This window comes from Callionymus lyra, chromosome 15 (assembly GCF_982586985.1).
Source record: "Callionymus lyra chromosome 15, fCalLyr1.hap1.1, whole genome shotgun sequence".
Taxonomy (NCBI): Eukaryota; Metazoa; Chordata; class Actinopteri; order Syngnathiformes; family Callionymidae; genus Callionymus; species Callionymus lyra.
In genome coordinates this window covers 8,132,717-8,159,708 of record NC_141832.1, presented here as the reverse complement: position 1 = coordinate 8,159,708, position 26,992 = coordinate 8,132,717, and the positions used below count along the sequence as shown (strand labels likewise).

At 37.9% G+C, this 26,992-nt stretch overlaps 1 protein-coding gene across 14 annotated transcripts in view; it reads left to right on the top strand.

Annotated features, from left to right (window-relative positions):
- Positions 1 to 26,992, top strand: part of nfixb (nuclear factor I/Xb) — a 169,475-nt gene that overhangs the window by 119,376 nt on the left and 23,107 nt on the right. For 7 of the 14 annotated variants that reach the window (XM_087809000.1, XM_087809002.1, XM_087809006.1 and 4 more), the window contains 6 exons: positions 12,124 to 12,189; positions 16,209 to 16,283; positions 18,200 to 18,320; positions 18,539 to 18,574; positions 19,988 to 20,118; positions 22,730 to 22,804. In XM_087809000.1, coding sequence (XP_087665126.1) covers positions 12,124 to 12,189; positions 16,209 to 16,283; positions 18,200 to 18,320; positions 18,539 to 18,574; positions 19,988 to 20,118; positions 22,730 to 22,804 — 504 coding nt within the window. The remainder of the gene's footprint in view (positions 1 to 12,123; positions 12,190 to 16,208; positions 16,284 to 18,199; positions 18,321 to 18,538; positions 18,575 to 19,987; positions 20,119 to 22,729; positions 22,805 to 26,992) is intronic. The other 7 variants (XM_087809014.1, XM_087809003.1, XM_087808999.1 and 4 more) reach the window with 3 other exon arrangements.

The following is a 26,992-nucleotide window of genomic DNA, read 5'->3' as shown; positions in this document are numbered from 1 at the left end:
CGACACATGACCCCTCACCCCTCGTATCTGTCGTGATGACATCATCAAGAATATCTTCAATGTTCCTCGTGAAAAGAAGTTTGTTCTTCGGTGAACTTTTGACCAGAGACTCTGAACAAACACCGACTCTCAGGCGCGTCTGCATGCGCTGCGACACCTGCTGGCCGAGAGCAGAAACTGCATGGAAGTGGCATCGAGTATTGAATACATTTTACGTTTTATGTTGAAACTTTTTTCTTTTTTTTTTTAAATTTAAATGTTGTTGTTTGACGCTTTTTCCCCCAATTATTTATTTCGATAATTTCTATATTTAAAGGTTTAATTTTTTAATTGATTAATTCAATTCGATAATTTCTTCATTTAAAGGTATCATTTGTTTTATTGATTAATTTAATTCGATAATTCATATATTTAAAGGTATCATTTGTTTTATTGATTAATTTAATTCGATAATTCATATATTTAAAGGTTTCATTAGTTTTATTGAATCTACTAATTTCTATATTTTAAAGCTGAATTTGTTTTTAAATAATTTCATTTTTTATAAATCGGTAATTTTAATTAAATAAGTAATATTTCGCTAATACTGAAATTAAATGATTTGTATATTAAAAGGATGTTTTTCTTGAATACTTGAATGATAAAAACAGTATTTATTTTAAAATATAGTTTGATTTTCAAATTGTAATAATTCAAAAACAAATAAAAATCAAATCAAATTTTCTAAATTCAACACCTTTTAATTCGTAGCCTTTTATATTCAATATAAAGATATATATATAATTTTTAAATACATAATAAATCAATAAATATGAAAATATTCGATTTTTTTTGTTTGTTTTTACATTCAATTATTAAAGAAAAACATTCAACCTCTTAATAAACAAATTGAATTCAAGTATAATTCAATAAATTAAAAACATTTCAACCAAAGTTTCGACATTTAAAACGACAGAATAAACGAGGCGACAGGGTTGGAGGCTCAGAACCCTGAGAACGAGCAGACTCTCTCCCCCCGAACATCACAGCTCATCAGCATAGAAGGAGATAAAAGATAAAAGAAACAGAGGGGCGAGCGGAGGGGGGAGAGAAGGGGGGAGTCACGGGCAACCGGCCAGCCTCGACACACACACACACACACACACACACACACACACACACACACACACACACACTGGAATATTTGTACCCCCTGCCCCGGTCCCTTCCCATGGTTGATTCCCTTCAGGCCCCTCTCACCCTCCTCACCCCTCTCACCCCCTCCTCACCCCCTGGCTCCCCGGCTCAGTGTGCGTTGGCAGGCGAGCGGGCGCAGGCGGCGCACAGACGGGCGCGCAGATGGGCACCGGGCGACGAGGGCTGCCTCGCCACACCTGCTCCTCGCTGGCACGCCGCTCGCTCACGGGATGAAAAAAAAAAGAAAAAAAAAGAAGACACAGATGTGCGTCGAAGACTCTCGTTTCCCACTCACAGGAAGCGGGCGTGCACGAGCGGGTGTGCACGAGCGGGCGTGCACGAGCGGGCGTGCACGAGCGGGCGTGCGCGAGCACTCCCACGGAGCGCCGCGTCCACGCACGTGTTGCCGCCGCACGTCTTTTAAGACGCCGGCCCACTCGCTGTCACTCAAGCCCCCCGTTCTATCGCCCGTGTATTTATGAAACGTCCCGGAGATGTATTTATAGACTCACTCCCACACTCACACACCCACACACACACACAAACACACACACTGACACACACACCGACACACACTCACACACCGCGTTGAGACGCATTCCAGACATTCACTCGCCGTCGCTCCGCAGGTCGTGTGTAACAATAACGGGATTGTGTAGACGTGGATCGAACTTATTCTGGAGTCGTCGCTTTGTTGTGCGACGCTACACACACTGAGGATGTGTGAGGTGCAGGCATGACTAATCAAACACGATATATCGTGATACTGTAGTAACAAGGATATATGTGTAGTATTGTCGAGGCAAACCAAAATATGTCCAAACATCAGCTTTAAAAGATGCTGGAGTCACTGTATCCTCTCGTCCTCAGTTGAAACTGCTTCCTTTTTTTTTTTCAAACCAAAATTTGTCCAAACATCAGCTTTAAAGCTGCTGGAGTCACTGTATCCTCTCGTCCTCAGTTGAAACTGCTTTCATTTTTTTTTCAAACCAAAATATGTCCAAACATCAGCTTTAAAAGATGCTGGAGTCACTGTATCCTCTCGTCCTCAGTTGAAACTGCTTGCTTTTTTTTTTCCAAACCAAAATATGTCCAAACATCATCTTTAAAAATGCTGGAGTCATTGTATCCTCTCGTCCTCAGTCATCGCAGCGATCTCATTGTTGCATTAGCCTCGAAGGATGTGTCGACTGCAGCCATCTAGCGGCTTGAAGTTCAATTGCAACACAAAAATGAACAAACGCTGTGAATATTTTCATCTTAATTGTAAATAAAAAACACAATTAAAATACAAAAAAAAAAAACTATCAAAAAAGTATGAAAATATGATTTGATGTAAAAAAAAAGCGAAATGTATATAAAAATAAAAAGCTTTTAAATATCGATATAGTATTTTGAAAAGAATATTGCGATACATCGTTGTATCGATATTTTCTATAAATCCTATGTATGATGTTTTTGACTCAAACTATTACAAAGTGTGTGTTCGCACCTGAAGGGTCGTCTGTTTACTGCACCGAATTCTAGAACCCGGAAATTTAGGTCACGCTGCAGGAGGGTCTAAAGTTAGTGGAGAGTCAAAATGGTGGATCAAGGAGTTAGAATTATACTTTTATCTATTGTTAAAAAATATATATATTTTGACGTTTGTCTTTTCTTGATGAATTTTCTGCATTTGTCAGTGGAAGTCGGACACATTCATGTCCCATATTGTATCGCAACAGTTCGTAATACATTGATTTCATTTTACATTTAGATTTTCCTTCGACTTTTACCAGTGGACTCACTGGTGGCAGTAGGCTGCAACGCAGCGCACCACCAGGAGCAGTCAAGGGTTAAGTGTCTTGCTCTGGGATCGAAACCCTGGACCGGCCACGAGCCGTCCGACCTTTGAACCCTCGGCCGGATTTCCGGGTTCAAAGGTCAAATGTCCAGCCGAGTTTGGCGGATCACGACGTTCCCAAAAGAGAACACGGCGTGACAAACGTACGACGTTATCTGATCACACGTGATCCACGAAAAAACCCCCAAGAGCAGGGAGATTTCAAAGAGAGACAGCGCCACCTAGAGGACGACTGTAACACATCACAGTGGGTTTCATAGGAAGGAAGTCGAGGATCTTCCCAGGAAAGAGTGTTTTCTGGTTGAGCTCAGAGACGCGAGCGAGGCTAAAGAGAACGACAGGAGGTGGTGAGGAGGAGGAGGAGGAGGAGGAGACGACGAAGGAGAGGAAAAGAGATACGAAGTCCAATAAAAGAGCCGAGCGAACATCTGTGCGAGATAGCCGCGGGGATTAGGAGGGTTTGGAACATTTTAAGCGCATTAAAGATTAAAAAAAAAGGTCAGAATGTTTAGCAACACACTGATAAACCTCTTAAGTGAAACCCAATTGGGAGGCGGCTCTTTATCCAGGGGCTGGGGGGCGAGGGGGGGGGGGGGGGTGTTGAAGGGGGCGACACTTAGACACACCAGAGCCGTAAATACCTCTGCCAGAGTGTGTTTGTCATCTTCCTGCGAGGGAAGTTGATGCGACAAGAGTTGTCGTGCAGTTACACAAAAAAAGCAAGTTTTACTCTAAAACAACATCAACCCTGATTCTGGGGGGGAAAGTAGGTCAAGATGCTGGAGGGTCTAATACTAGTGGAGAGTCAAAATGGTGGATCAACGAGTCAGAGTTTGTCAATCGGCTCCTTCAGAATCGATTCAATATTATGAGGAAATAAGTCATGAATCTTTAAATAAAACATAAACAGAAAAATACATTTGAGAAAGAAGAAAAGTAGGAGAATCTTAAAAAATTAGAGTTTTTTTCAGATAAAAGTATCATTTTTTAAATTTCAAAATAGTAAAATAATATAAAAAATTATATCAAAGGTAAATGTTTATATAAATTAAAAAAAAAAGTCTAATTCAACCAAAAATTTAAAAAGGATAGAAAATTATCATTTAAAAAAAAAAAATTAAATTAAAGTAAATTTACAGAAATGTTTGTGTCTGAAATTCAATTTATAAAACTTTTCAAAGGCGAAAACGAAAGGAAACTTAGAAGTTATTCAAATACGGAGAAGATATTTGTGATATATTGAAGGTCAATTTTAGTTCTTAATGAAAGAAAAAATCCATTCAGATTTAAAATTAAAATAAAGGAAAACAAAATTTAACAGATCAATAACAAAATAAGTGAAAGTTAAACGTCAAAAAATGTACCAAAGAAAGAAAAATGTTTAAAAAAAAAAAAAAGTTAATATAAATCAAAACTATATTTTAATTATTATTAGAAAAATAACATCTAATAAATATAATAAGACAAATAGAGTGACCATTTTTTTTCATTTAAAAAAGAAAGACAAATGTTAAAACAAAATAAAAAAAGTGACTAAAAATCTAATACAAAAATAAGATACATTAGAGGTACATGTCAACTATTATAAAAACACAAGGTTACACAAATAAATACAATGAAAACTAAAAAAAAATAATAGTTTTATCATCACGAGCTTCATCGCTGAAGTAGTTTCCAAACGTCTGGAGAACAAACTGATGTTGTGACAGTAACCGATAGCAACCGTCAGTTCTCAGCCACACCAGAGCTTTAACGACAGTTTACTTTGAATCATGGAGGAGGAGGAGGAGGAAGAAGAAGAGGAGAAGGAGGTGGAGGAGGAAGAAGAGGAGGAAGAGGAGGGGGAGGAGGAAGAAGAGGTGGTGGAGGTGGGGGAAGAGGAGGAGGTGAAGGAGGAAGAAGAGGTGGAGGAGGAGGAGGAGGAGGAGGTGAAGGAGGAAGAAGAGGAGGAGGAAGACGAAGAGGTGGAGGAAGAGGAGGAGGAGGAGGAAGAAGAGGAGGAGATGGGGGAAGAAGAGGTGGAGGAGGAGGAGGAGGAGGAATAGGTGGAGGAGGAGGAGGAGGTGGAGGAAGAAGAAGAGGAAGAAGAAGGAGGAGGTAGAGGAGGAAGAAGAAGAAGGAGAAACAGGAGGAGGAAGAAGCAGAAGGAGGAGGTGGAGGAAGAGGAGGTGGAGGAAGAAGATGAAGAAGAAGGAGGAGGAAGAAGAGGAGGAGCAGGAGGAAAAGGAAGATGAAAAGGAGGAGGAGGAAGAGGAAAAGAAAGATGAAGAGGAGGAGGAGGAGGAGGAGGAGGAGGAGGAGGAGGAGGAGGAAAAGGAAGATGAGGAGGAGGACGAGGCCTCTGTCACGAGACTGAAGTGTCTTCTGTCCTTAAACGACACAAACACGTCCAGATAAAGGTCAGGAGTCGTGAGCTCGCATGTATTACTAGAGTTCTGCTCGTGTTGCTGCATACGATCAGTCGCTCACAGCAGGTTAGAATTACGACTCAATAAAGAGAGTCGACCACGGAAACCACCGGATCTCACTCTCGCTGTGGAGTCATGACCTCATGTGTAGCAGGTTCCAGAGTCACGTACGGGAGGAACAACCGGCTCTTTGTTCGTTAACCCTTGAGTCACGACTCCTCTCCGTGAATCTGCTTCTCGCCTCTCAACTTTTATTTTGAAGGCAGGAAGTGGAAATAAAACTTACAAAAGAAAAATAACATGACAATAATTTCAACAGTTTTGTTGGAAAAATAACACAAAAGAATCATTTGATGTTTAAAAGAAAACGTTGGAAATATGAAGTTAATAAAAATTATTAGGAGAAAAAAAATAAAAATTAAAGGTACATAAAAAACATCTAATAAGACAAAAATAAAAACACGATAAATAATGTAAGACATGCATAGTTGAATGAAATTAAATTAAAAATCGTTTTAACTTGAAAGATTTAACAATGAAAACAAGTTTTTTTTTGTAGAGAAAATTCACCTTTTAATGTTTTTTGTTTTGTTTCCTGTTTTCAAAATAAAAGCCTGCAAATCTGAGGGAGTCCTAACCGACCAGTTTAGACATATATTTTGAAATATTTCTATATGGTACTGTATCGGTTTTCAAATGAATGTTTGTGTCGCAATTAAACTTCTGGCCGCTAGATGGCAGCAGTCACTACGTCCTTTGCATCTAATGAAAAGTACCTGGCGATGACTGAGGACGAGGGGATACAGTGAGTCCAGTAGCTTTTAAAGCTGATGTTTAGACATATTTTGGTTTAAAAACAAATGAAAGCAGTTACGACTGAGGACGAGAGGATACATTGCCTCCAGCAGCTTTTAAAGCTGATGTTTGGACATATTTTGGTTTGAAAACAAATGAAATCAGTTACGACTTCGTCAAGAGTCAGGTGGTCTGTAAATACTACAACACCAGAGTCAAGTACTCGATGTTGTGTATCAAATCGTGTGTTGTGTCTCTCTCACATGTCTGTGTTATTTTTCCATCGGAACATATCATAAGGACCCACATTTGTGTGTGTGTGTGTGTTCGAGTGGGTGTGTGTCCGCCTCACATCTGTGTGCGATAAGTGTAGAGTGCGACGTTGAGTGTGCGCGCCGGTGTGGGTGTGAGTCTGCAGCCGCCGTGCGATAAATGTGCAGGCAGTGTCAACTTGTGTAGCGAAGGAGCTGCAGGATGAAGTGTGCGATGATTGTGATACGAGCCGGGTTTGATGGTGTGTGTGTTTCTATTCTCCATTATCTGTGGCGGGCGAGAGCAGGGAGCTGTGAGGCGACTGTGTGTGTCAGATAAGGCTGATTCATCTGCGTTTAAGTGTGTGTGTGTGTGTACCGGCAGCAGAGATATCCATTGTGCGTCTGTGCTAGTATTTGAAGCGGCGTGTTAATTAACCATGGAGTGTGTGTCATAGGTGTGTGACACACAACATCAGCATCAGCCTGACGATACACAACACAGCCTTTGTTCGGACTTTTGAAGCCCCCCGCCCCCCCGCTCACCAACACACACCTCTACACATCTATACGAACGCACACAAGTACACACAACATACATGAGTCGCTGCCAAACATTACACAACCTTCCATGTGCTGGATTGTGCGATCCATGTTGCTGATAACAAAAGTACACACAGGACTCACTCGACTTTTCAGAATCCACGGAAATAATTTGCGGGGGTCGTAGAGGGGTCAAAGGTCAGGGTTTTAATCATTAAATACAGAAAAAAGGTTTATCGTTAAGTTGATAAAAAGGGGGCGTGTCCAAGTAGAACTGGTCTATGATGTCATACGTGACGAGGAGGTCGTTGGCGTGTTAGTTTTTCAACTTCTGAATTTGTTTCATGAACACTTGTTGTGTAGTTGATTCCAAAAATGTTTTTTCTTTGTTCACTTGTGTTGCTTCACGGCGTCACTGGTGGTGCATGGGTTCGATTCCCAGTCCAGTCTAGTTTCTGCTGTGAACCAAAACACTCCTCGAAAAGTTTTTATTTTGATCGCTAGTGTATTTATTATAGTCTAAATGAGATCCTTGGCAGAGGTATGTGTGGACTCTGTGCTCTCCCTGAATTAATAATCCCATAATAAACTGCAACTATTGAAGAAGACTCTTACGTCTGAATACATTTTTTATAAATATATATTTTAATTTGAGGTCTTTTGTATCATTTGGAGAATCAAAAGTTAAACAAATAGAAACAAGTTTTTTAATTTGAACATTTTGTGGTAGAAAGTTATTTTTCGATGAACTTAAAGTTTGGTAGAAGCTACACAAATATGTAGTATTGTATGAAAATACTTATATTGTCTTTTAAGTCTAATGAGACAAAAAGATAAATTGAAAAAAAGACAATTTTCATGAGATAATACATAAAAAAGATGAAATAAAAGATATACACAAGAAAATAATTGTATTTAGAAAATTCAAAATAGGAATAGTACTTTCAACTGTTTAATTTGTTTAATTTAACTGTTTAATTTAACTTTATTGATCCTCCTGAGGGATCAATAACGTTTTACCTTACCTTACCTTAATAAGATAAAACATAAAAAAAAAAACAATAAAAAAAAAGATTAAAAATAAATAAATATACAAATAAACAACAAATATTTTCAACAGTTTATTAAGATAATTTAAAAAGACAAAAAAGCTACATTTAGCAATATACACAAGACATTTGTATTTGTATTACCTTTGTATTTGTATTTAGAAAATTCTAAATAATAACTAATAAAAAAAAAAATAAAAAAACAGTTTATTAAGATAATTCATTAAAAAAAAATTGTACAAAAGAAATGTTTATCCAAAAAAAAAAAAAAATGTGAATAGAAAGGTGTATGATATATTAAAGGTAAATTTTAATTAAAAAATAACAGTTTTATTTGGCACATAATTTAATAAAAATAAATATGAATAAATATAGACAAACTTTTAAAAAACAATAACAATATATCTAATGACAATAAAATAAAGTCTTAAGTCTTAAGTTACATTTCAGTTATCATAGAAAAATATGTGACATAAAAAAGATTACAAGTGTATCTCAAAAACTCATATAATGTGATTTTGAATTAATTTGTGGTAGAAGAAGCTAATAACAGTGTTATAATAGTGTTGACGAGCTAATGGCTACATTCAAGAAATAACAGTTTCCTCTGGATGAACTGATGACATGAAAAACAAACCAGAGATGTTTGAAATAGATGTTCTCTCTGTAAACACGTGTGGAGAAGCTAATTGTCTGGAGGTTCATCACAAGCTAACGTCGGTAGCCGCCGTAAAAACGTCGTGAACGATTGACTTTAATGATCCTCGCTCTCGCCGTGACGTCTCGTTACATTGTTACGAACATCACTCGCCAACACATCACGGCGGCGGGAAAAACAAGACCAGGTGTCGCTGCCATTGATGGGAGGGGGAAGCGCGAGCGGATACCAAAGAGGATCAGGGAATAAAACAATTAGAGGATAAATGGCACAATGCACTTGTTATTCTTCAAGGAGGCTGTAATGGTTCCAGCGAGGAGGAACACCTGCACTCACTCAGCAAATGTTTTATTCACTCCTGCCTTTGTCGTGTAAACAAACAACTCTGATGCTCCACCAGCTACGCTAGCTTACGAGAATCACTCGCTAGCTTTAGCCGCTAAACTCAACGCACATGCTCGCGTCTATAGACCCTGAACCACAGATTAAAAGACAGTTTATCGGTTAAATATGTTTAATGGTTCTTTAAGAGTCAAACAAAAGACAAAAGATTTTAAATTATTTTTACTTTTGAACCGTTACTGGTTGTAACATTTCCCCTGACGGCAGCTAGCAGTTAGCCACGAGCTAAGTCAGCAAGTGTTTCTTATTACTTTACTATCTAACTACCAAAAACAATCAAGTAAATCAAATTGGTCTACTTGAGGCCTCGGCTCCTGAAAATTTGAAGTGATGTCGCTTTATGAAACGGTGTCTTTGTAACACAACATGTAAGTGATATATTTTTTTATATATAGGAAATACATTTTTAAAACACATAGTTAAGTATCAAGACCGAGGTTCTGCAGATCCTTGAAAAAAATCTTAAAATAGATTAATTGTATTTATCTAAAAAAGAAGGTCTTCATTGGCATTAAAATGTAATTTTCAAAAGCTAGAAAAATGAAAGAAAATTAGTATTTTAATGAACTAAAAAGTCATGTTTATTTTCTTTTTGTAAACAAAAATTTGGGTAAAATGTTCTCTAAACCTACGTAATACATTTAAAAAAAAAGGTTTTATTATAAAGTTGATCAAAAATTTAAATTCATATTGTATTAAAGATTTTACTTAAGCTGAATAAACAACATCATTTTAATTATGAAAGTTTGGTCGAATAAAATAAAAAAAGTAGAAATGTAAAGGTTTGTGATAATTCTATGTATAACTTTTTAAAAATGACGTAATGGTTGAAAATATAATTTAATATAATATGATAATAATCCTGTATACAGTTGCTAGTGTTGTCGTCTAGCTAGCTAGCTAGCTTGCGTTGTTGCTACACTTTTTAGGGCTTAAAAATGAAGAAGAAAAAAACCCAAAAATCGGATTCTTAATTTTGTTTTTCATCAACTAATTGTCAGTCCAGACAGCGCTCATCTTTAGGGACTGTAAATGTGGCTTCAATTCCACGTTGTCATGACAACTGGGCCCAAAAAAATATTTTTGGCGAGGAATCTGTCACGTCGCGTACGTGAGATGTTTCTCCGCGGCAGGTACGATGGAGACTCTGTTGGGTTGTGAAAACGAGTGATCGACGGCGGAGGAGAGGCTTTTATTTTGACTCCCAGAATTCTCTTTCATCCCCTGACCACTGCGAGCGCCCGGTCCACTCCTGGAAAAAAAAAAACCCGCCGGACATGGTCGCCCTAAAGAGTGCGCGGGAGACGGGAAAGTGTTGCAGGCGCATGCGTGTCGCTGGATATGTTGTCAGCTAGCAGGAATGCACGGGTACCGCCAAAGCTAAGATGGCTGCCAAGCGCTAAGATGGCTGCCAGGATTCCTCAGAGAAACAGCACGAGAGGGAAAGAGAAGTGAGCGAGAGAGAAAGAGAGAGTAGAGAGAGAGAGAGAGAGACAAAAATGTTTTGCGAGGAGAGGAAAAAAGAAAAAAAAGAAAATCCTGAGTGACCTCGAGGGATGAGGTGATTATATTTGTCTCTCGCTGCTTTGGCGAAGTTGAGCGAGAGTTTGTGGCGTTTGCTACCTGATGTGAGGATGAGGTTCACACATGATCCAGCGGGGACCGGTTTACACGTGACACGCTAACACAGACACATGCTAACGTAAACACACAACATGCTAACGGCCACTAAAAGATTGTTTTTATTCCTCCCAAGAGGACAATATTGCAAAAATATGAAGATGCGTAACTAAAAAATGCATATAATGTAATTTGTATGTAACAAATAATGTCCGTTTCGTCACCTGACAGGCTAACGTTAGCCTGGCTGCTGGCTGCTTCCTGGATGATGATGTCACATCCTGCAATTGAACAAAACTTAAAACGAACGACAGAAATCGTCTGTGATGTCACCTCCTGGTTTGATGACGTCTTATTAGACGAGTACGCTCCGAAAATATATATTTTTATTACCAACGAAAGATTTGTGGAGGAATCTTCTGATTGGCCGAACAGAATTTCATGGGTCATGTGACGGCGGCCATTTAAATAGCGGCGATAGACCCATAAGCTGTAAGCGAGGAATCTTACAAAATTGAATATAACCTTTATTTAAACCGAGGCTTGACAACGTGGACAGCGTTCTACGGTTTGAACGTAAGCGAAGGGTCGTCAAACCAGGAAGTGACTTTTAAAGCGGATATAAAAGTTTCATGTTCACTTTAAAAAAGCTTAGAATAGTTTTTCGCAACTACAGGATGTGATGTCATAACGTAGGAAGTGTTCGACAGCCTTTACGAGTTATTTCCTTTTTTTTTCTTTTTTAACTTGTGTTTTTGTTAGTGTTTTGTAATTTAAAAATGGAATACAACCTTTATTTAAACCGAGGCTTGACAACGTTGACAGTGTTCTACGGTTTGAACGTAAGCCAATCGCGTCAAACCAGGAAGTGACTTTTAAGCCAATTTATTTTGCGACTATAGGATGTGATTTCATAACGTAGGAAGTGTCCGACAACCTTTACGAGTTATTTCCTTTTTTTGTTTTTCAACTTGGGTTTTTGTTAATGTTTTGTTATTTTAAAAATATATAATATATAAAACTTGATATTCCGATCAACATGGACGATCGGTGCAAGTTTAACAAGTTGAACAAAGGGTCGTGGGTCGTCCCGCCGAAAACCATCCGTCCTCGCCGACCTCGTCGAAAGTGCAAAAAAAAAAAAAAAAAACGCGAACCATACGCAAACGTATAAAATTAGATAAAATATGATTCGAATTTGTGCGGCGTGACCCGAACCCAGATGATCAGACTTGAGATTTGCCATTTTACGAGCCTCCGCCGTTTTCCCGGGGCCCGGAGTGGAAACACACTCTCATCTGCCCGGGGAAGGACGTTGGGTCGCGTCCAGACATCTGTCTTCCCGAGACGTGACTTTCCTTCTCTTTCTCTCTTGCAGAGCAATCAGGACAATCAGACAACTCCAACCAGCAAGGAGACACAGACGTCAAGCCTCCGCCCAACGGTGAGCTAACTACCTGCGCCGCGGCTACGTCAGGGCTCGGGTTTGGGGGTTTATTGTGGTAAGGGGGGGCCGCGGCGGCGAAGAGGGGGGCGCCGCTGCTGGGATCGCGGCGGGCCGCTCATAAATCACACTGACGTTATTGGAAGATGGGAACCACATGGTCGCCGCCGAGCGCTGACCTCATGCGCCGTCCTCGCTGCGGTGGGAAGGAGGGAGTGAGGAAAGGAGTGATGGATGGAGAGAGTGCAGCGAGAAAAGAGGGTATTTCCAGGTTGTAAACAGAGACGATCAACCTCTGGAGGAGAAGGAGAGGAAAGTGTGTTAAGACGTTATTTCGAGTGAAAGTAGAAAATCCACTCTTTTTTTAGTGGAGATGATTCGAGTCATGTGATCGTCTGCTCGCCGTGTGATTGGCTGAAAGTTTGTTTCTATTGTGCAACTATTATAGCGACGTTTTTAAAATGAATTTAAAAGAAAACAAATTAAATAATATTGAGTTAAGGAGATTATTATTATAGGCATAAGGAAATAAAACTAAAAAAACGTATTCAATCTTTTGAAAAAAAGATTTCAATTGTTATTTAATAAAGACGAATTCAACCTTTTTATATAAAAATTAAAGATTTTAATTATTACTTAATACAAAAATAATTCAACCTTTCAATATAAAGATTTCAATTGATATTCAATAAAAAACTGATTTAACCTCGGACATAAATATAAAATATTAAAATAATTATTTAATAAAAACGAATTAAAACTTTTTATTTAAAAAAAAAAAGTATTATTTAATATAAAAGAATTCAAACTATATATATAAATAAAGATTTTAATTATTATTTAATAAAAAATAAATCGACCTTTCAATATAAAGATTTCAATTGTTATTCAATAAAAAACTGATTTAACCTCTGACATAAATATAAAATATTAAAATGATTATTTAATAAAAAACTAATTAAAACTTTTTATTTAAAAAAAAGTGTATTATTTAATATAAAAGAATTCAAACTATACATATAAATAAAGATTTTAATTATTATTTAATAAAAAATAAATCGACCTTTCGACATAAATATTAAATATTAAAATAATGATTTGTTAAAAACGAATTCAACTTTTTTATATAAAAATAAAATGTTCAATTATTATTTAATGGAAAAAAATTAGAATCTTTGATTTTATTAAATTATTTAATAAATGCATGTTCTATTCATAAAATTCAAACTTTTAAATAGAAATTATTAAATTAAATTCTTAAAATAAAATACAATTCCTAAAAACAACGAAATTAACATAAATAAATATATAAATTATTTAAATTATATTTTTTTAACATATTTTTTTTGACAACGTATATGATTTAGTATAAACATATTTTATATTTAATAATTTTTATTTATTATTAGATAAACTTCATTTGTATTTGTATATGTTTTTTCTGCTGTAGTTAAAATAATTAAATATATTGAAAATAATATCTTGAGAAAAACCATCATCACATGTGTTATTATAATTATCTTCATAATAATATTAATAATAAAAAGTTAATTTAAGTCATGTTGTTGCCCCGTGGGAGGAAACCAGAGTTCTGCTGATCTAAAACCACACGAGTGCAACAAGTTATAACAACTTTTTGTTACAGAAACAACTTATCATATCCGTGGCAGTCGTTCCGTGCATCTCTGCCGCACAACACTGACCACAACTACACACTGAAGGCCACTACACAATAGCCTTTTGTCGTCTTCTCTGTCATTACACGTTTACTGTCTGTTTGTTTTGCCGCTCGTTGTATTTTAAGGAAACACCGCAGTCCAGTTCCTTCCATCGCAGAAATAAAGTCTGAGAAAAGCATCAAAAGTGCTCAGCGAGCAGAAAGTGTCACGTGTCGCGTCGGGTTTTATTGTCGTCGTAGGTTCGGATCCTCGTTGAATCCATTTCCCTCAATTTGAGTCCACTTGACTCCCGGCGGGCGACGACTCATTATCTTTCCAGCTGCAGAGCTCTAATGAAAATTGTGAGAGAGTCGTAAAGAAGTCTCGCAGTGACATGAACGAGGAGCCAGAAAAGTCACATTAAGTGATTCAGTGCGACGGCTCCAAGTACACTCTTCTTATACAGTGATCTGCGGTGTCAGCACTTTTAAAAACATGCTAGGAGCCAGGGTCACGGACACCACTGAGGATTCTACTGTATTTTAAGAAGGGATCAGTTCTGGCACCAGAAGAAGAGCAACACGGCTTTCAACGTTAACTTTCAATCCCTAACTTTTGATTTCATTTTCCCGGATGAAAATCTTGATCTAAAATACTCAGAAATTAAGTAAGAATTAACATTAATACTTGGTAGTTAAAGCTGATTCAATTAACATTTTAAATATTGCAAAATAACTTAAATAATTATCCAAAAGTGACATGATCAATACATATGTGTTGATGCTACATCAAAATAATTCAGTTGGCTAACCTAAGCTACATGCTAAAGTGAAGTAAGCTACATGCTAATTTAAGATACATGCTAATTTATGATACATGCTATTGTAAGCTATACACTAAAGTCAAGTAAGCAACACGCTAAAGTAAAGTAAGCTACATTTTAATTTAAGATGTACGCTAATTTATGATACACACTAAAGTAAGGTAAGCTACGTGCTAAATTAAGATACACACTGATGTAAGATGCAACCTAACTTAAGCTACACACTAAAGTGAAGTAAGCTACACGCTTATTTAAAATACATGCTGATTTAAGATACACATCAAAGTAAGGTCAGCTACATGCTATTTTAAGATACACACTCATTTCCGATACACGCTAATTTAAGATGCACCGAGTGTAAGCTACACCGTAATGTAAGCTACAAGCTAATTTAAGATGCATGCTTACTTAAGATACAAGCTAATGTAAGCTACACGCTAATTTAAGATACACCCGAATATAAGCTACACACTTATTTACGCTACACACTAATGTAGGCTAAACCGTAATGTAAGCTTTGTGCTAATGTGAGCTACACACTAATTTAAGATAGACACTAATGTAAACTACACCGTAACTTAAGCTACAGGCTAATTTAAGCTACATGCTAATTTTAGCTAGACACTAATGTTAGCTACAACGCAATGTAAGCTACAGGCTAATTAAAGTTACATGCTAACTTAAGCTAGACACTAATTTAAGCTACAGGCTAATTAAAGCTACATGCTAATTTAAGTTAGACACTAATGTAAGCTATACCCTAATGTAAGCTTCGTGCTAACGTAAGCTACAGGCTAATTAAATCTATATGCTAATTTTAACTATACTCTGATGTAGCTGCGCTTCTAAAACAGTTGGAAACACAAATCTAAGAAAAACACAAACGGTTCATGGAAAAGTTTAGGGTTTCATTGAAAAGTTTTTCAGATGTTTTGCAATTTAAATGTATTGTCGTATAAGTGGTGTGTATAAGTGTGTAAGTGTGACTCGTGTTGACATCTCGTCAAGTTGGAAAAAAAACTACGAAAATACGTGTCTGTTCATATTCATGAATCGGTTCTGTTCGTCCAACACATGTTCATATTGTCTTCGTCGACCTTCATTCAACTCAATTGTGAGTCTTCTCACCGTGTTGTGCGTTTACTACGATAAGTTTAAGTAGGAAAAGGATAAAAAATGTTTCAGTAGTTTCAGTTCGACGAGCGACGCCACCGACCTGCGTCTTTATTAAAATCTCTATTTCAGCATGTGCGTGTGATGAACGCACACACGTGTGTGCGTGTGATGAACGCACACACGTGTGTGTGACATGTATACGTCTCTGCAAACATCTGTTTTATTTATGTTAAATGAACATCTGTACGTGCAATTATTCAACCACGTCCTCCCGGTGTGTGTGTGTGTGTGTGTCCGGCTGTCAAGTGTGATCAGAAGAACATGTCAAAGCTGCACTCGTATTAAAGACACGTGTGTGTGTGTGTGTGTGTGTGTGTGTGTGTGTGTGTGTGTCTCTAACACTCTCTCTCTCTCTCTCTCAGGCCACTTGAGTTTCCAGGACTGCTTTGTGACTTCAGGGGTGTGGAACGTTGCCGAGCTGGTCCGGGTGTCTCAGAGTGAGTCACGGCTTTAATTTGGATCTCAGTGGCAGAACGACACATTCCACCTGTCAGCTGCTCATTGTGCGGCGATAATGCAACGCCGGCGTCTAAACGCGACATAAGCGCCGGATTTATGTGTTTTAATTAGGAGACGCCGGGTCCGCTGATGGTAGATGAACGTGGAGGCACTTAACAGCGGCTTCCATCTTTGTTTAGGGCGCCAGACGCGTCGAGGGAACTGATGTTTTAATGTAGTTTTTAGTTCATGACAAATATATATTTCCGTCACGTTTTAATGATTTCATTTTAGCCGCAACTTATTCCTAGTGTTTGCTAGAATCTGGTCGACGATACGAATCAATCGTACGATGAGTTTAGATGTTTAGAGACCGTAGGAACAATATATGTAAAAAAACAAAAAATGAAACGCTAAATGCTAATTTAAGATACACGCTAATTTACGATACACGCCAATGTAAGCTACACGCTAAAATAATTTAAAATACTTGCTGATTTACGATACACGCTAATGTGAGCTACACCCTAAAGTAACGTAAGCTGCTTGCTAAATAAAGATACAGGTTGATATAAGATGCTACCTAATGTAAGCTACATGCTAATTTAAGATACTCGCTAATTTACGATACACGGCAATGTAAGCTCCACGCTAAAATAAAGTAAGCTACATACTAATTTAAGATACTCGCTAATTTACGATACACGGCAATGTAAGCTCCACGCTAAAATAAAGTAAGCTACATGCTTATTTAAGATACTCGTTAACTTACGATACACACTAATTTAAGCTAAGCGCTAAAATAAAGTGAGCTTCATGCTAATTTAAGATACTCGCTAATTTACGATACACGCCAATGTAAGCTACACGCTAAAATAAAGTAAGCTACATACTAATTTAAGATACTCGCTAATTTACGATACACACTAATGTAAGCTACACGCTAAAATAAAGTAAGCTACACGCTAATTTAAAATACACGCTAATGTAATCTACGCGCTAAAGTTACGAAAGCTACATGCTAAATAAAGATACACGTTGATATAAGATGCTACCTAATGTACGCTACATGCTAAATTATGATACAAGCTAATATAAGCTACATGCTAAAATAAATTAAGCTACATGCTAAAATTATGATACACACTAATGTAAGCTACATGCTAATGTAAGATAAAACCTAATGTACGATGTATTTTGATACTTTAGGATCAATAAGTGTGTAGTATTGTCCAGTACTTGACTCTGGTGTTGTAGTATTTACAGACCACATGACTCTTGATGAAGTCGTAACTGCTTTCATTTGTTTTCAAACCAGAATATGTCCAAACATCAGCTTAAAAAACGGTATCCTCTCGTCCTCAGTCATCGTGGATATCCTGCTCCTTTAACTGCGACACAAAAATATATATATATTTTATTTTTATTTTATACACACTTAAGTGGAAAATTAAATTCATAAAACAACTATTATAAAAAGTAAAATATGACTTGAAAGCAAAAGAAACATTTTAAAAATTGTTACAGGTCTGCTGACTATCGGCAAAGTGTCGTGAAAAAAAGATATCGCGATAAATCGGTGTATCAATGTTTTCTGGCACTCCTACTTATCTGAAAAAGTTTTTATCTCTATCTGAAAACACATTTTGTTGCCTTCATGGCACCTAAAATAACTTTCATGAAGCCTCATCACACCATCAGTAAACTTTTGTTATCATTTCATTGATTCCATAATGGTTTGTTTCATTTCAACTATCGTACGCTTCCGAACGCACCTTAACTTCTCCTACGATATTGAACGCACCTTAACTTATCCTACGATATTGAACGCACCGTCGTTTTTTATTTCGCAGTAAAAAGTGACACGACGTGTGATCCTCGCGATGACAATTTTTCACCCCTTTTCCCTTTGTAGCACCCGTTGCCACGGCGACCGGCCCCAACTTCTCCCTGGCCGACCTGGACAGCCCCGGCTACTACAACATCAACCAGGTGACGCTGGGCCGGCGCTCCATCACCTCCACGCCCTCCACCAGGTACGTCCGTCCAGGACTTTAAATCAAAACTGTGGATTCTCTCTGTGCTCAGCTTGCTCTGCTTTTTTGATTCTCTCCTCCCCTCTTCTCTCTCCTCCCTCACCACTAATCCTTCTGTTTTTCCTACTTATCTGTGGGACACACTGTCTGTGTCTTTGTCCCCCCCGACCCTCGACCCCCCTTTTTGCCGTCCTCCTCCCGCTCATCTTACGCTGCAGGACTGAAATGGAGCTTTATGCAAGTCTCCCACGGAGGTAGTTACACTCATTACCCGACGTCTCCCCCGATGCTAATGTAACACAGGCGCTCGCCGCGCCCCCCACACACCACGCCGCGCAGATAAGACCCTCCACCGTACGCCGGCCAGATGCCGATCGGCCGCAGATGTGCGAGATACGAGGGGGGAAAAAAAAAAACGGCGTTTCCGGTCCCGGGTCACGTGGTTTCTCTTGTGCCGCCGTCCCCCTGGTGGGCGCTAATGCTAATGTACAAACACAACTTTTCAAACGCGCCGTAATCGCGCACAGATGTGCGTCGCGATCCCGCCGAGGAGCGTAAACGCTGGCGGAGAAACGACGTCTCCTGTCGTTTCGAACGTTTAATATCGTGTTTCCGCCGCAGAGGAGACGTTTGCACGGCAGGAGGCCGACACTTAGATAAATACACTTGTTTTTCTTCTTTATATTGTTCATCGTTTCTGGATGAAAACACAGTAGTTAACCCTGAAAACACATTCTGAATATATAAAAGAACATTACGTTTTGTATTGTTTGTTGTTATTACGGCTTTGGCTGACGAATATTTACTTAATTTAGTTTTTACTGAGAATTGTATTCAGTTATTGAGCTCTTGATACAAATACTCCACAGATAATATGACATTTTACAACATAATTAACTTTTTTTTGCGGATAAACTGTTTTAGCTCCTTAAAAATTAAGACAAAATTAAAAAATAAATATTGAGAATAAGTAATTCATTGATGTGTCAGAACATTAAAACACTTTTTTTTAAGAAATACGTTTAAAATATGTTTTTGTTTTAGAGTAAAACATTTTTTACCCCTAGTTATTATGAATTAATTTTCTGTTTAAATACATTAAATAGGATTATAATGGTTTTATAAATTAATGTATTTTAATTGTTATATGGTTTTAGAAAGAAGAATAAAAATACATTTATTTAAAATACATTTTAAAAAGTGGTGTTTTTTTAATCCACAAAGTGTTGATGATGATAATCATACATTTTCATGATAAATCAATTTATTTTCGATTGTTTTATTGTTTTAAAATAGTAATTCTTCAATAAAATGACAATAAAAATAAGAATAGGAAATGAAACAAACACAACATTTGAATTTGATTTAAAAATGGAAAGTAAACTGTGTTAACCATAAATAGCTGATGCATATATTTTTAATTTATCAATTAGAAAATGTAAAATTCAATCATTAAAAACACAAATTAAATAAGAAAATAAATAAAAAATGTAAAATAAGTGGCATAGAAATATAACTGCATGTTTGTCAATTTTTTGGGGGAATTGAATTGAATTAACACATAATTAATTACTATGTGTTTATAACAAGTTGTCATTAACTTTCCTGATAAACAAGTAAAAACCCAGTTTCTTCTTCTTGTATTTTCACTGGTTCTTCTGCTTCAGCTCCAACAAGCGCAAGTCCATCGACGACAGTGAGATGGAGAGCCCGGTGGACGACGTCTTCTACTCGGGACGCTCGCCCGCCGCCGGCAGCAGCTCTCAGTCCAGTGGGTGGCCCAACGACGTGGACGCAGGTAAACCTCCTCCGAGCTCCTGGACCTGGACCTGGACCTGGACCTGGACCTGGACCGACGCTCGCATCAAGTCTAGAATTAATTAAGCTCTGACTAACTAGAATAGAACAACTAAAGTCTGGTGAGCGTCAAAGTTAACTAAACTAACGCACATTTGAGGTAAAAAATGAATAAATAATATAGAAGTAAATAAAATTAAACTATTAATTTATGATACTTCCTTTCAAAAAGATTAATAAATAACTATATATTCAGGTTTAAAAATACTTTGAAAATATTTCATTTGACTTTTTCTGCACCTGCTTGATCATTCTTTATGTTTATATATTAGTATTTAGTGTATAAAAAGTAAATAATATATAAAGTAAACAAATTTATATATATAAAATCAGTTGTGGTATCACAGCTTATATATTATGTTTTATATTTATTGTTTTTACGATCAAATACAGTCTATTGTATTAATAAATATAAATTATGACAATTCATTTAGATAAGATTTACTTTTATTCTTCCCACATTGGGAACGTGGTCACAGCAAATATATATATATATATATATATATATATATATATATATATATATATATATATATATATATATAAACCATATAATAGACATTATATTAAGACATACACATGTTAAACATTATAATGAGAATCATTATAAATCATTAATGAACATAAACAATGATAATAAAATAAATTAAGATCAATTATAGATAAATAATGATGAATATATCAAAATCAACTTACAAAAGTAATATTTATTTTCAATAAAAAGTACTAAAAAAATTAAGTTTCAGAAATTTAAATGGATTTAATTTGGGTTTTTTTTGCAGCTGCTTTCAAGAAAATCTTAATTATACAAGTTTATAATTATTTAATGAACTCATATTTAATACCTTGATTTAAAATTCAGTTGTGGAATAATTTATTAATATGTATTTATTGTGTAAACAGTTAAATGACGTATTAATAAAGTTTTATTATTGAAAACATTCATGAGAATGTAGAATGTTGTCGACATCATTTATCTTGTTTATTAGTCCTCACCACAAATGACTTGATGTGGGCCGAGTGTCCGGGTCCTCCTGACCCTCATCATCTTCATCATCATCATCATCATCATCATCATCATCATCATCATCATCATCATCATCATCATGTCTTTCCTTCTCTTCCTCTTTCCCGCCCACTCAGCGTTTCCTCTTAAAACCCCATGAGTGAAAGGAAGGCGCTCGTTGACTCAGTTACTGCCAGCATCAGTGGAAGAAGCTTTTATTTGATTGTTTGTCGTGCAGATGTGAAGCGTCGACACTGGAGGCTGTTTAAAAACAAGTTCACGATGCGTGCGGTTCAGTGTGTTGTGCGAGCGAGGCGTCGTTGTCGTCACAATATGAGTCAAGCGAGATTATACTTGTTTTGTTTACTCGATCGTCGAGTGAAAAGTTAAATACGTTATAGTTGCAGAGCAGTCGTTGAATCCACCGCCAAACAGTTACACTCTCGGAGGGGCCACAAACATGTATACACAACTTTAGTGTTGAAGTTTAGTTGCGTCTGAATATGTTGTGTTACTTTTCTACCTTTATTATCACTGAATTGTGTTACATTCTTTACAAGTTTTAACTTGAGAGTAGCAGTTTTGGTTAACTCTTGTGCTAGCATAGATGCTATCATAGGTTTGCTAGCTAGTAAACACATCAAATGTAAATACTTTAGTTACTTAGTAACTACCATGATAAATTAATTGTGTTAGAATTTTCGTTATTTTAATGTTCAAGTGTATTTTGTTTAGCTTACAGTGAGTCTCGTGCTAGCATAGATGCTATTAGTTTCTTATGCTAAAGTCATCTCAATGAAAGTCTCTGTGATTGTGTAGTAACCACGTTGAATTGTGTAAGATTTTTCAAAAGTTTTTCAGTTGTTAAGCTAGTTTGAAGCGTAGCTGTTTTAGCTAACCATGACTCTCATGTTAGCATAGATGCTAACAGTATGTTACGCTAAAGTGTTCTCAATTAATTATGTGAGATTGTGTAGTAACCACGTTGAATTGTGTTAGATATTTCAAACATTTTTAAGTTGTTAAGCTAGTTTGAAGTGTAGCTGTTTTAGCTAACAGTGACTCTCCTGCTAGCGTAGATGCTATCAGTCTGTTACGCTAAAGTCTTCTCAATGGAAGTCTGTGAGATTGTGTAGTAACCGCATCGAGTGTAAATATTAGTGTTGAGTTTCTCAAAGTCGTGGATGAACGTCTGGCAGTAGCTTTTGTTTAACTTCGCGCACTCGAGCTCACAACAAATCTCTTGAAAACAAAGCGAGCGCGACTTCTTCTTTTCCTCCCGACGATCCCGCCGCCGCCCCGACTCTCATCCCTACTGGTCCATGAGCGTCGTATCTGACCTTCAGGGACTTCAATCTTCACGCTCCATCACTGTCGCTCCCACTCACATGCTGTCACCGACGTAACCGTTTAGTCGAAACATTCGAACCCCCCGGTCGCCCATTACTCAACCCTCTCTCTCTTTCCATCGCCCACTTCTATCCTGTCTCTCTCTCTCTCGTCCTCCTACATCGTTAACCCTTTTCTCCCCTGTTTGGACTTTCAGTGCAGCACCATTTGGCCAGTGTGCAGGAGAGGAAGATAAAGCACGAGAGCGACGGAGTGCAGTTTCCTTACCATGGTTAGAAGTTCCACCTTCTCGTGTGTTCTGTGTTCATGCTGCCATTGATCAAGTGTGTGTTCCTGTGATCTCTCTTCTACTCTCTCGTGTCCTGTCTCTTCTGGTTCTGCTGCTGCTGGGGTGGGCTTGTGATGGGTCCAGATGTGTGATGGGTCCAGATGTGTGATGGGTCCAGATGTCTGCTGGAGTCCAAAGCCTGTTGGTGGCTCAGTAGCTCCGCCGCCATCAGAGTCTCTCCGGCTCTCAGACGTCGTTACCGTGGGAAAGAAAATAATTCAGGACGAGTGACTCACTTCACATTCTTTGTGGATTCATGATGGAGACACATGGACTCTCATGACGTTCACCAGCGACACTAACACTTTATTATTTATATGGAAACTTCATTTTTAGTTTAACTGCTGAATTTAAATGAATTAGTATTAGCAAGAATCTGTTGATAGAATATATCGTGATAGTTTAGAAACAAGTATATATGTGTAGTATTGTCGAGTACTTGACTCTGGTGTTGTAGTATTTACAGACCACATGACTCTTGACGAAGTCGTAACTGATTTAATTTGTATTTAAACCAAATTATGTCCAAACATCAGCTTTAAAAGCTGCTTGAGTCGACTGTATCCTCTCGTCCTCAGTCATCATTCGTCCTTTAGCTGCGTAATGTCCACTGCTATCTGCTGGCTGGAAGTTCAATTGATTGTTATGAAGTAAATACAAACTAAGAAAAAAACACAAGCCAAGAAATAAATGAAAACCAAGAAATAAACACAAACTAAGAAATAAATACCAACTAAAAAATAAACAAACTAAAAAACAAACCCAAACTAAGAAATAAATACAAACAAATAAATTAATACACAATAAGAAATAAACATGAAACTAGGAATTAATAGAAACTGAGAAATAAACACAAACTAAGAAATCAATACAATCTAAGAAATAAACACAAACTAAGAAATTAATACAATCGAAGAAATAAATACCAACTAAGAAATAAACACAAACAAGAAATAAACATAAACTAAGAAATAAATACAAACTAAGAAATAAACACAAACTAAGAAATAAACACAAAAAATAAATAAACACAAACTAAGAAATAAATACAAAATAAATTGAGTTTCTGTTTGACCTTGAACTCCCAAGGGTCACATAAATCAAGAATGTTTCCACGGCGACACAAACTAATCGTCTGTGGATCATTTAACTCTCGCGTCAGTCGTCGTCACAGCTTCAGCTTCAGCTCAACAACAACGACGACAAACAGACACAAACGTTGTCGGTTCATCGTCACCAGCTGGTACCTGTGTGTCGTACACCTGCTGCTGCCGCGGCGACGCTCAGGTGTGTCTGAGACATGCTTACTCACAAACACACAAACCTTGTTTTTTTATAACGACAACGAGTGCGGAGGCTCTGATGCGCACACGGCCGTCTGGAGAGGGCGGCGCTCCGGTCCAGATGGCGCCTCCATGTGTCGACAGCGGAGGGAGCTACTGGGTTACAGCAGACATCTGTTCCGGTGATGGTGGTGTTGGGAGGAGGACACGGGGCGGAGGAGGGAAGGTTCCTCCTCTCGCCGCCGTAGGAGGTGATTCTCTACCTGCGTGAGGCTCTCACAGGTGATCATGTGGTCCATCATTAATCCGCCTGCTCTGCTCCTCTTCCTGTCTAACTAGCTTGACGCCGGCTTCACGTGTTTTTTTACGAGCGCTAACGACCCGCCAGTTAGTCCGTTAGCGAGGGACGCGACGCCGCTAATGTAAGGTTTCCGTTCCAAGTCTTGAAGTGAGCGACGGTGGCGGCGGCGTTCTGCGCGCTCGCCAGCTTGTTAGCGTGCTAGCACCGTTAAGGGGTCACGGGAAGCAGTTGGCGGCGCGGCGTGCCAGGAAGCAGGTCGGAGAAGTCGCGGCGGCGAGCGAGCGGAGGTTTAAGAATCGGCTTCACGTAACGGCGCAGCTGGGCCTCGTTCGCGGTTCTCGTTCTCGGTGGCGTCGTACCGGCAACACTGAAATATGTCAGCTGAGGACGCAACGTTGTGTGTTAAGTGTTGTTTTGTGTAGTGAAAGTGGTTCATTGAAGAAAGTGTTTCTCTTGTGACTCAGATCCAGCCTCGTCTCAATCTGTGTGAAATACATTTCTTAATCGTTACGATCATTGTTGGAGATATTCTGAAGATAAACTTATTTAATGTGTGTGAAAACAACATAAAACTGCTGAAACTAAACATGCTGCTAACTATTAGCTACAGGTCCTAGAGACAATTAGCTAGCTATCAGCAGAACTTCCTAGCTGTCATTAGCTAGCTATCTGCTGAAGTTTATAGATTTGATTAGCTAGCTATTAGCTAAAGTTCATAGCTGCCATTTGCTTGCTATCAGCTGCAGTTCCTAGCTGACATTAGCTAACCATTAGCTGCAGTTCCTAGCTGACATTAGCGAACTATTAGCCCCAGTTCCTAGTTGACATAAGCTAACTATTAACTGCAGTTTCTTGAATCCATTAGCTAACTATTAGCTGCAGTTCCTAGCTAACACTAGATAGCTATTACAAGCAGCCTTTAGAATTCTGTATCATAAAGTTAGCTACTGCTTATTGAACTTAACTTATGCTCCGCCGCAGACAAATTAGTTCTATGCCATTAGCTAGCTATTAACTGCAGTTCAAAGCTGCCATTAGCTAGCTATTAGCTGCGGTTATCTCCATCCATTAGCTAACTTTTTGCTGCAGTTCTTTATCTAACATTAGCTAACTATTAGCTGCAGTTCCTAGCGGACATTAGCTAACTATTAGCTGCAGTTCCTAGCTGACATTAGCTAACTATTAGCTGCAGTTCCTAGCTGACATTAGCTAACTATTAGATGCAGTTCCTAGCTGACAGTAGCTAACTATTAGATGCAGTTCCTAGCTGACATTAGCTAACTATTAGCTGCAGTTTCTTGAATCCATTAGCTTGTTATTTGCTGCAGTTCCAAGTTGCCATAAGCTAACTATTAGCTGCAGTTCCTAACTGACATTAGCTAGATATTAGCTGCAGTTTCCTACCTGTCATTAACTAGATATTAGCTGAAGTTTCCCAGCTGACATTAGCTAGCTATTAGCTGCAGTTCAGAGCTGCCATTAGCTAACTATTAGCTGTGTTCTTTGTAGCCATTAGCTAACTATTAGCTTCAGTTCCTAGTTGACATTATTGCTACTATCTTGATGGTAGCTACTTCTTACTGAACTTCTTAAAATCACGCCACATCACGATCTAATTAGTTCTAGGCAAGAGGAGTTCATGGACACACAACTGATGTTTTATCAAACAACTTTCACATTTCAAAAGAGAGTATCTCGATGACCTGGTTCTTAGAAGCTGTAGTTGCATCGAATGTTGTTTACTGCGGCATCACGTCAATTATGCAACAAAGTACATATGTCCTCTGTTAATATTTCAGCGCATCGATAAATAGTTTATTTCCGATCTTTAATGTCCGCCGCGCTCAAGGGCCGTCAGAGGGAAACAGGGTTTTTTTTAACGGAAGGTTTATGTGGAACTCAAGACCCGCGGATTTGTTTTTACTGCATGAGGCCCGTCGGATATTTGGATCAAATTCAAAAGGGATTAATGTTGGTATTGAAACGGTGACCTATAAAGATGCTAGCGTTTAAGCTACGATAAAGGAAAACGTCGACCATTTTACATCCGTGATTTAGTGTGTCATGAATCACCGGGCTTGAGTTACCGTGCCGGAGGAGTCAAGAATTTGCACAAATATTTTCTTATAATAATTCATGTTTGAGTACCATCGTTCCAAATCAAGTATTAATCCTGTAACCACTGAAAAATGTTTTTTCTCTGGTCAAAAATATATAAATAGATACTTTATATCACTCTTTTGATAAAACACTACAACAGTAAACCGCAGAATCAATAATAAATGACTATTCATTATTTATTAAAGTATATTTTTGAATTAAAACAACATAGTTTCAACGTTTACTTTCTTTTATTTGTTCGCCGTCACGTTAATCTAAACGCCATCTTTGCACAAAGCCGTGACACCGGGGGAAGAAGGAAAGATAAAATGTTCCGTATCGAGGTTTGCATCAGCGCGGCTCTAATTTAAATCCTCCAGCAGCTGTTCTTTAAATAAAGCAGTTTAAATATATGTGCGGTATCGCTGCCAGATGGGTGACAAGCTG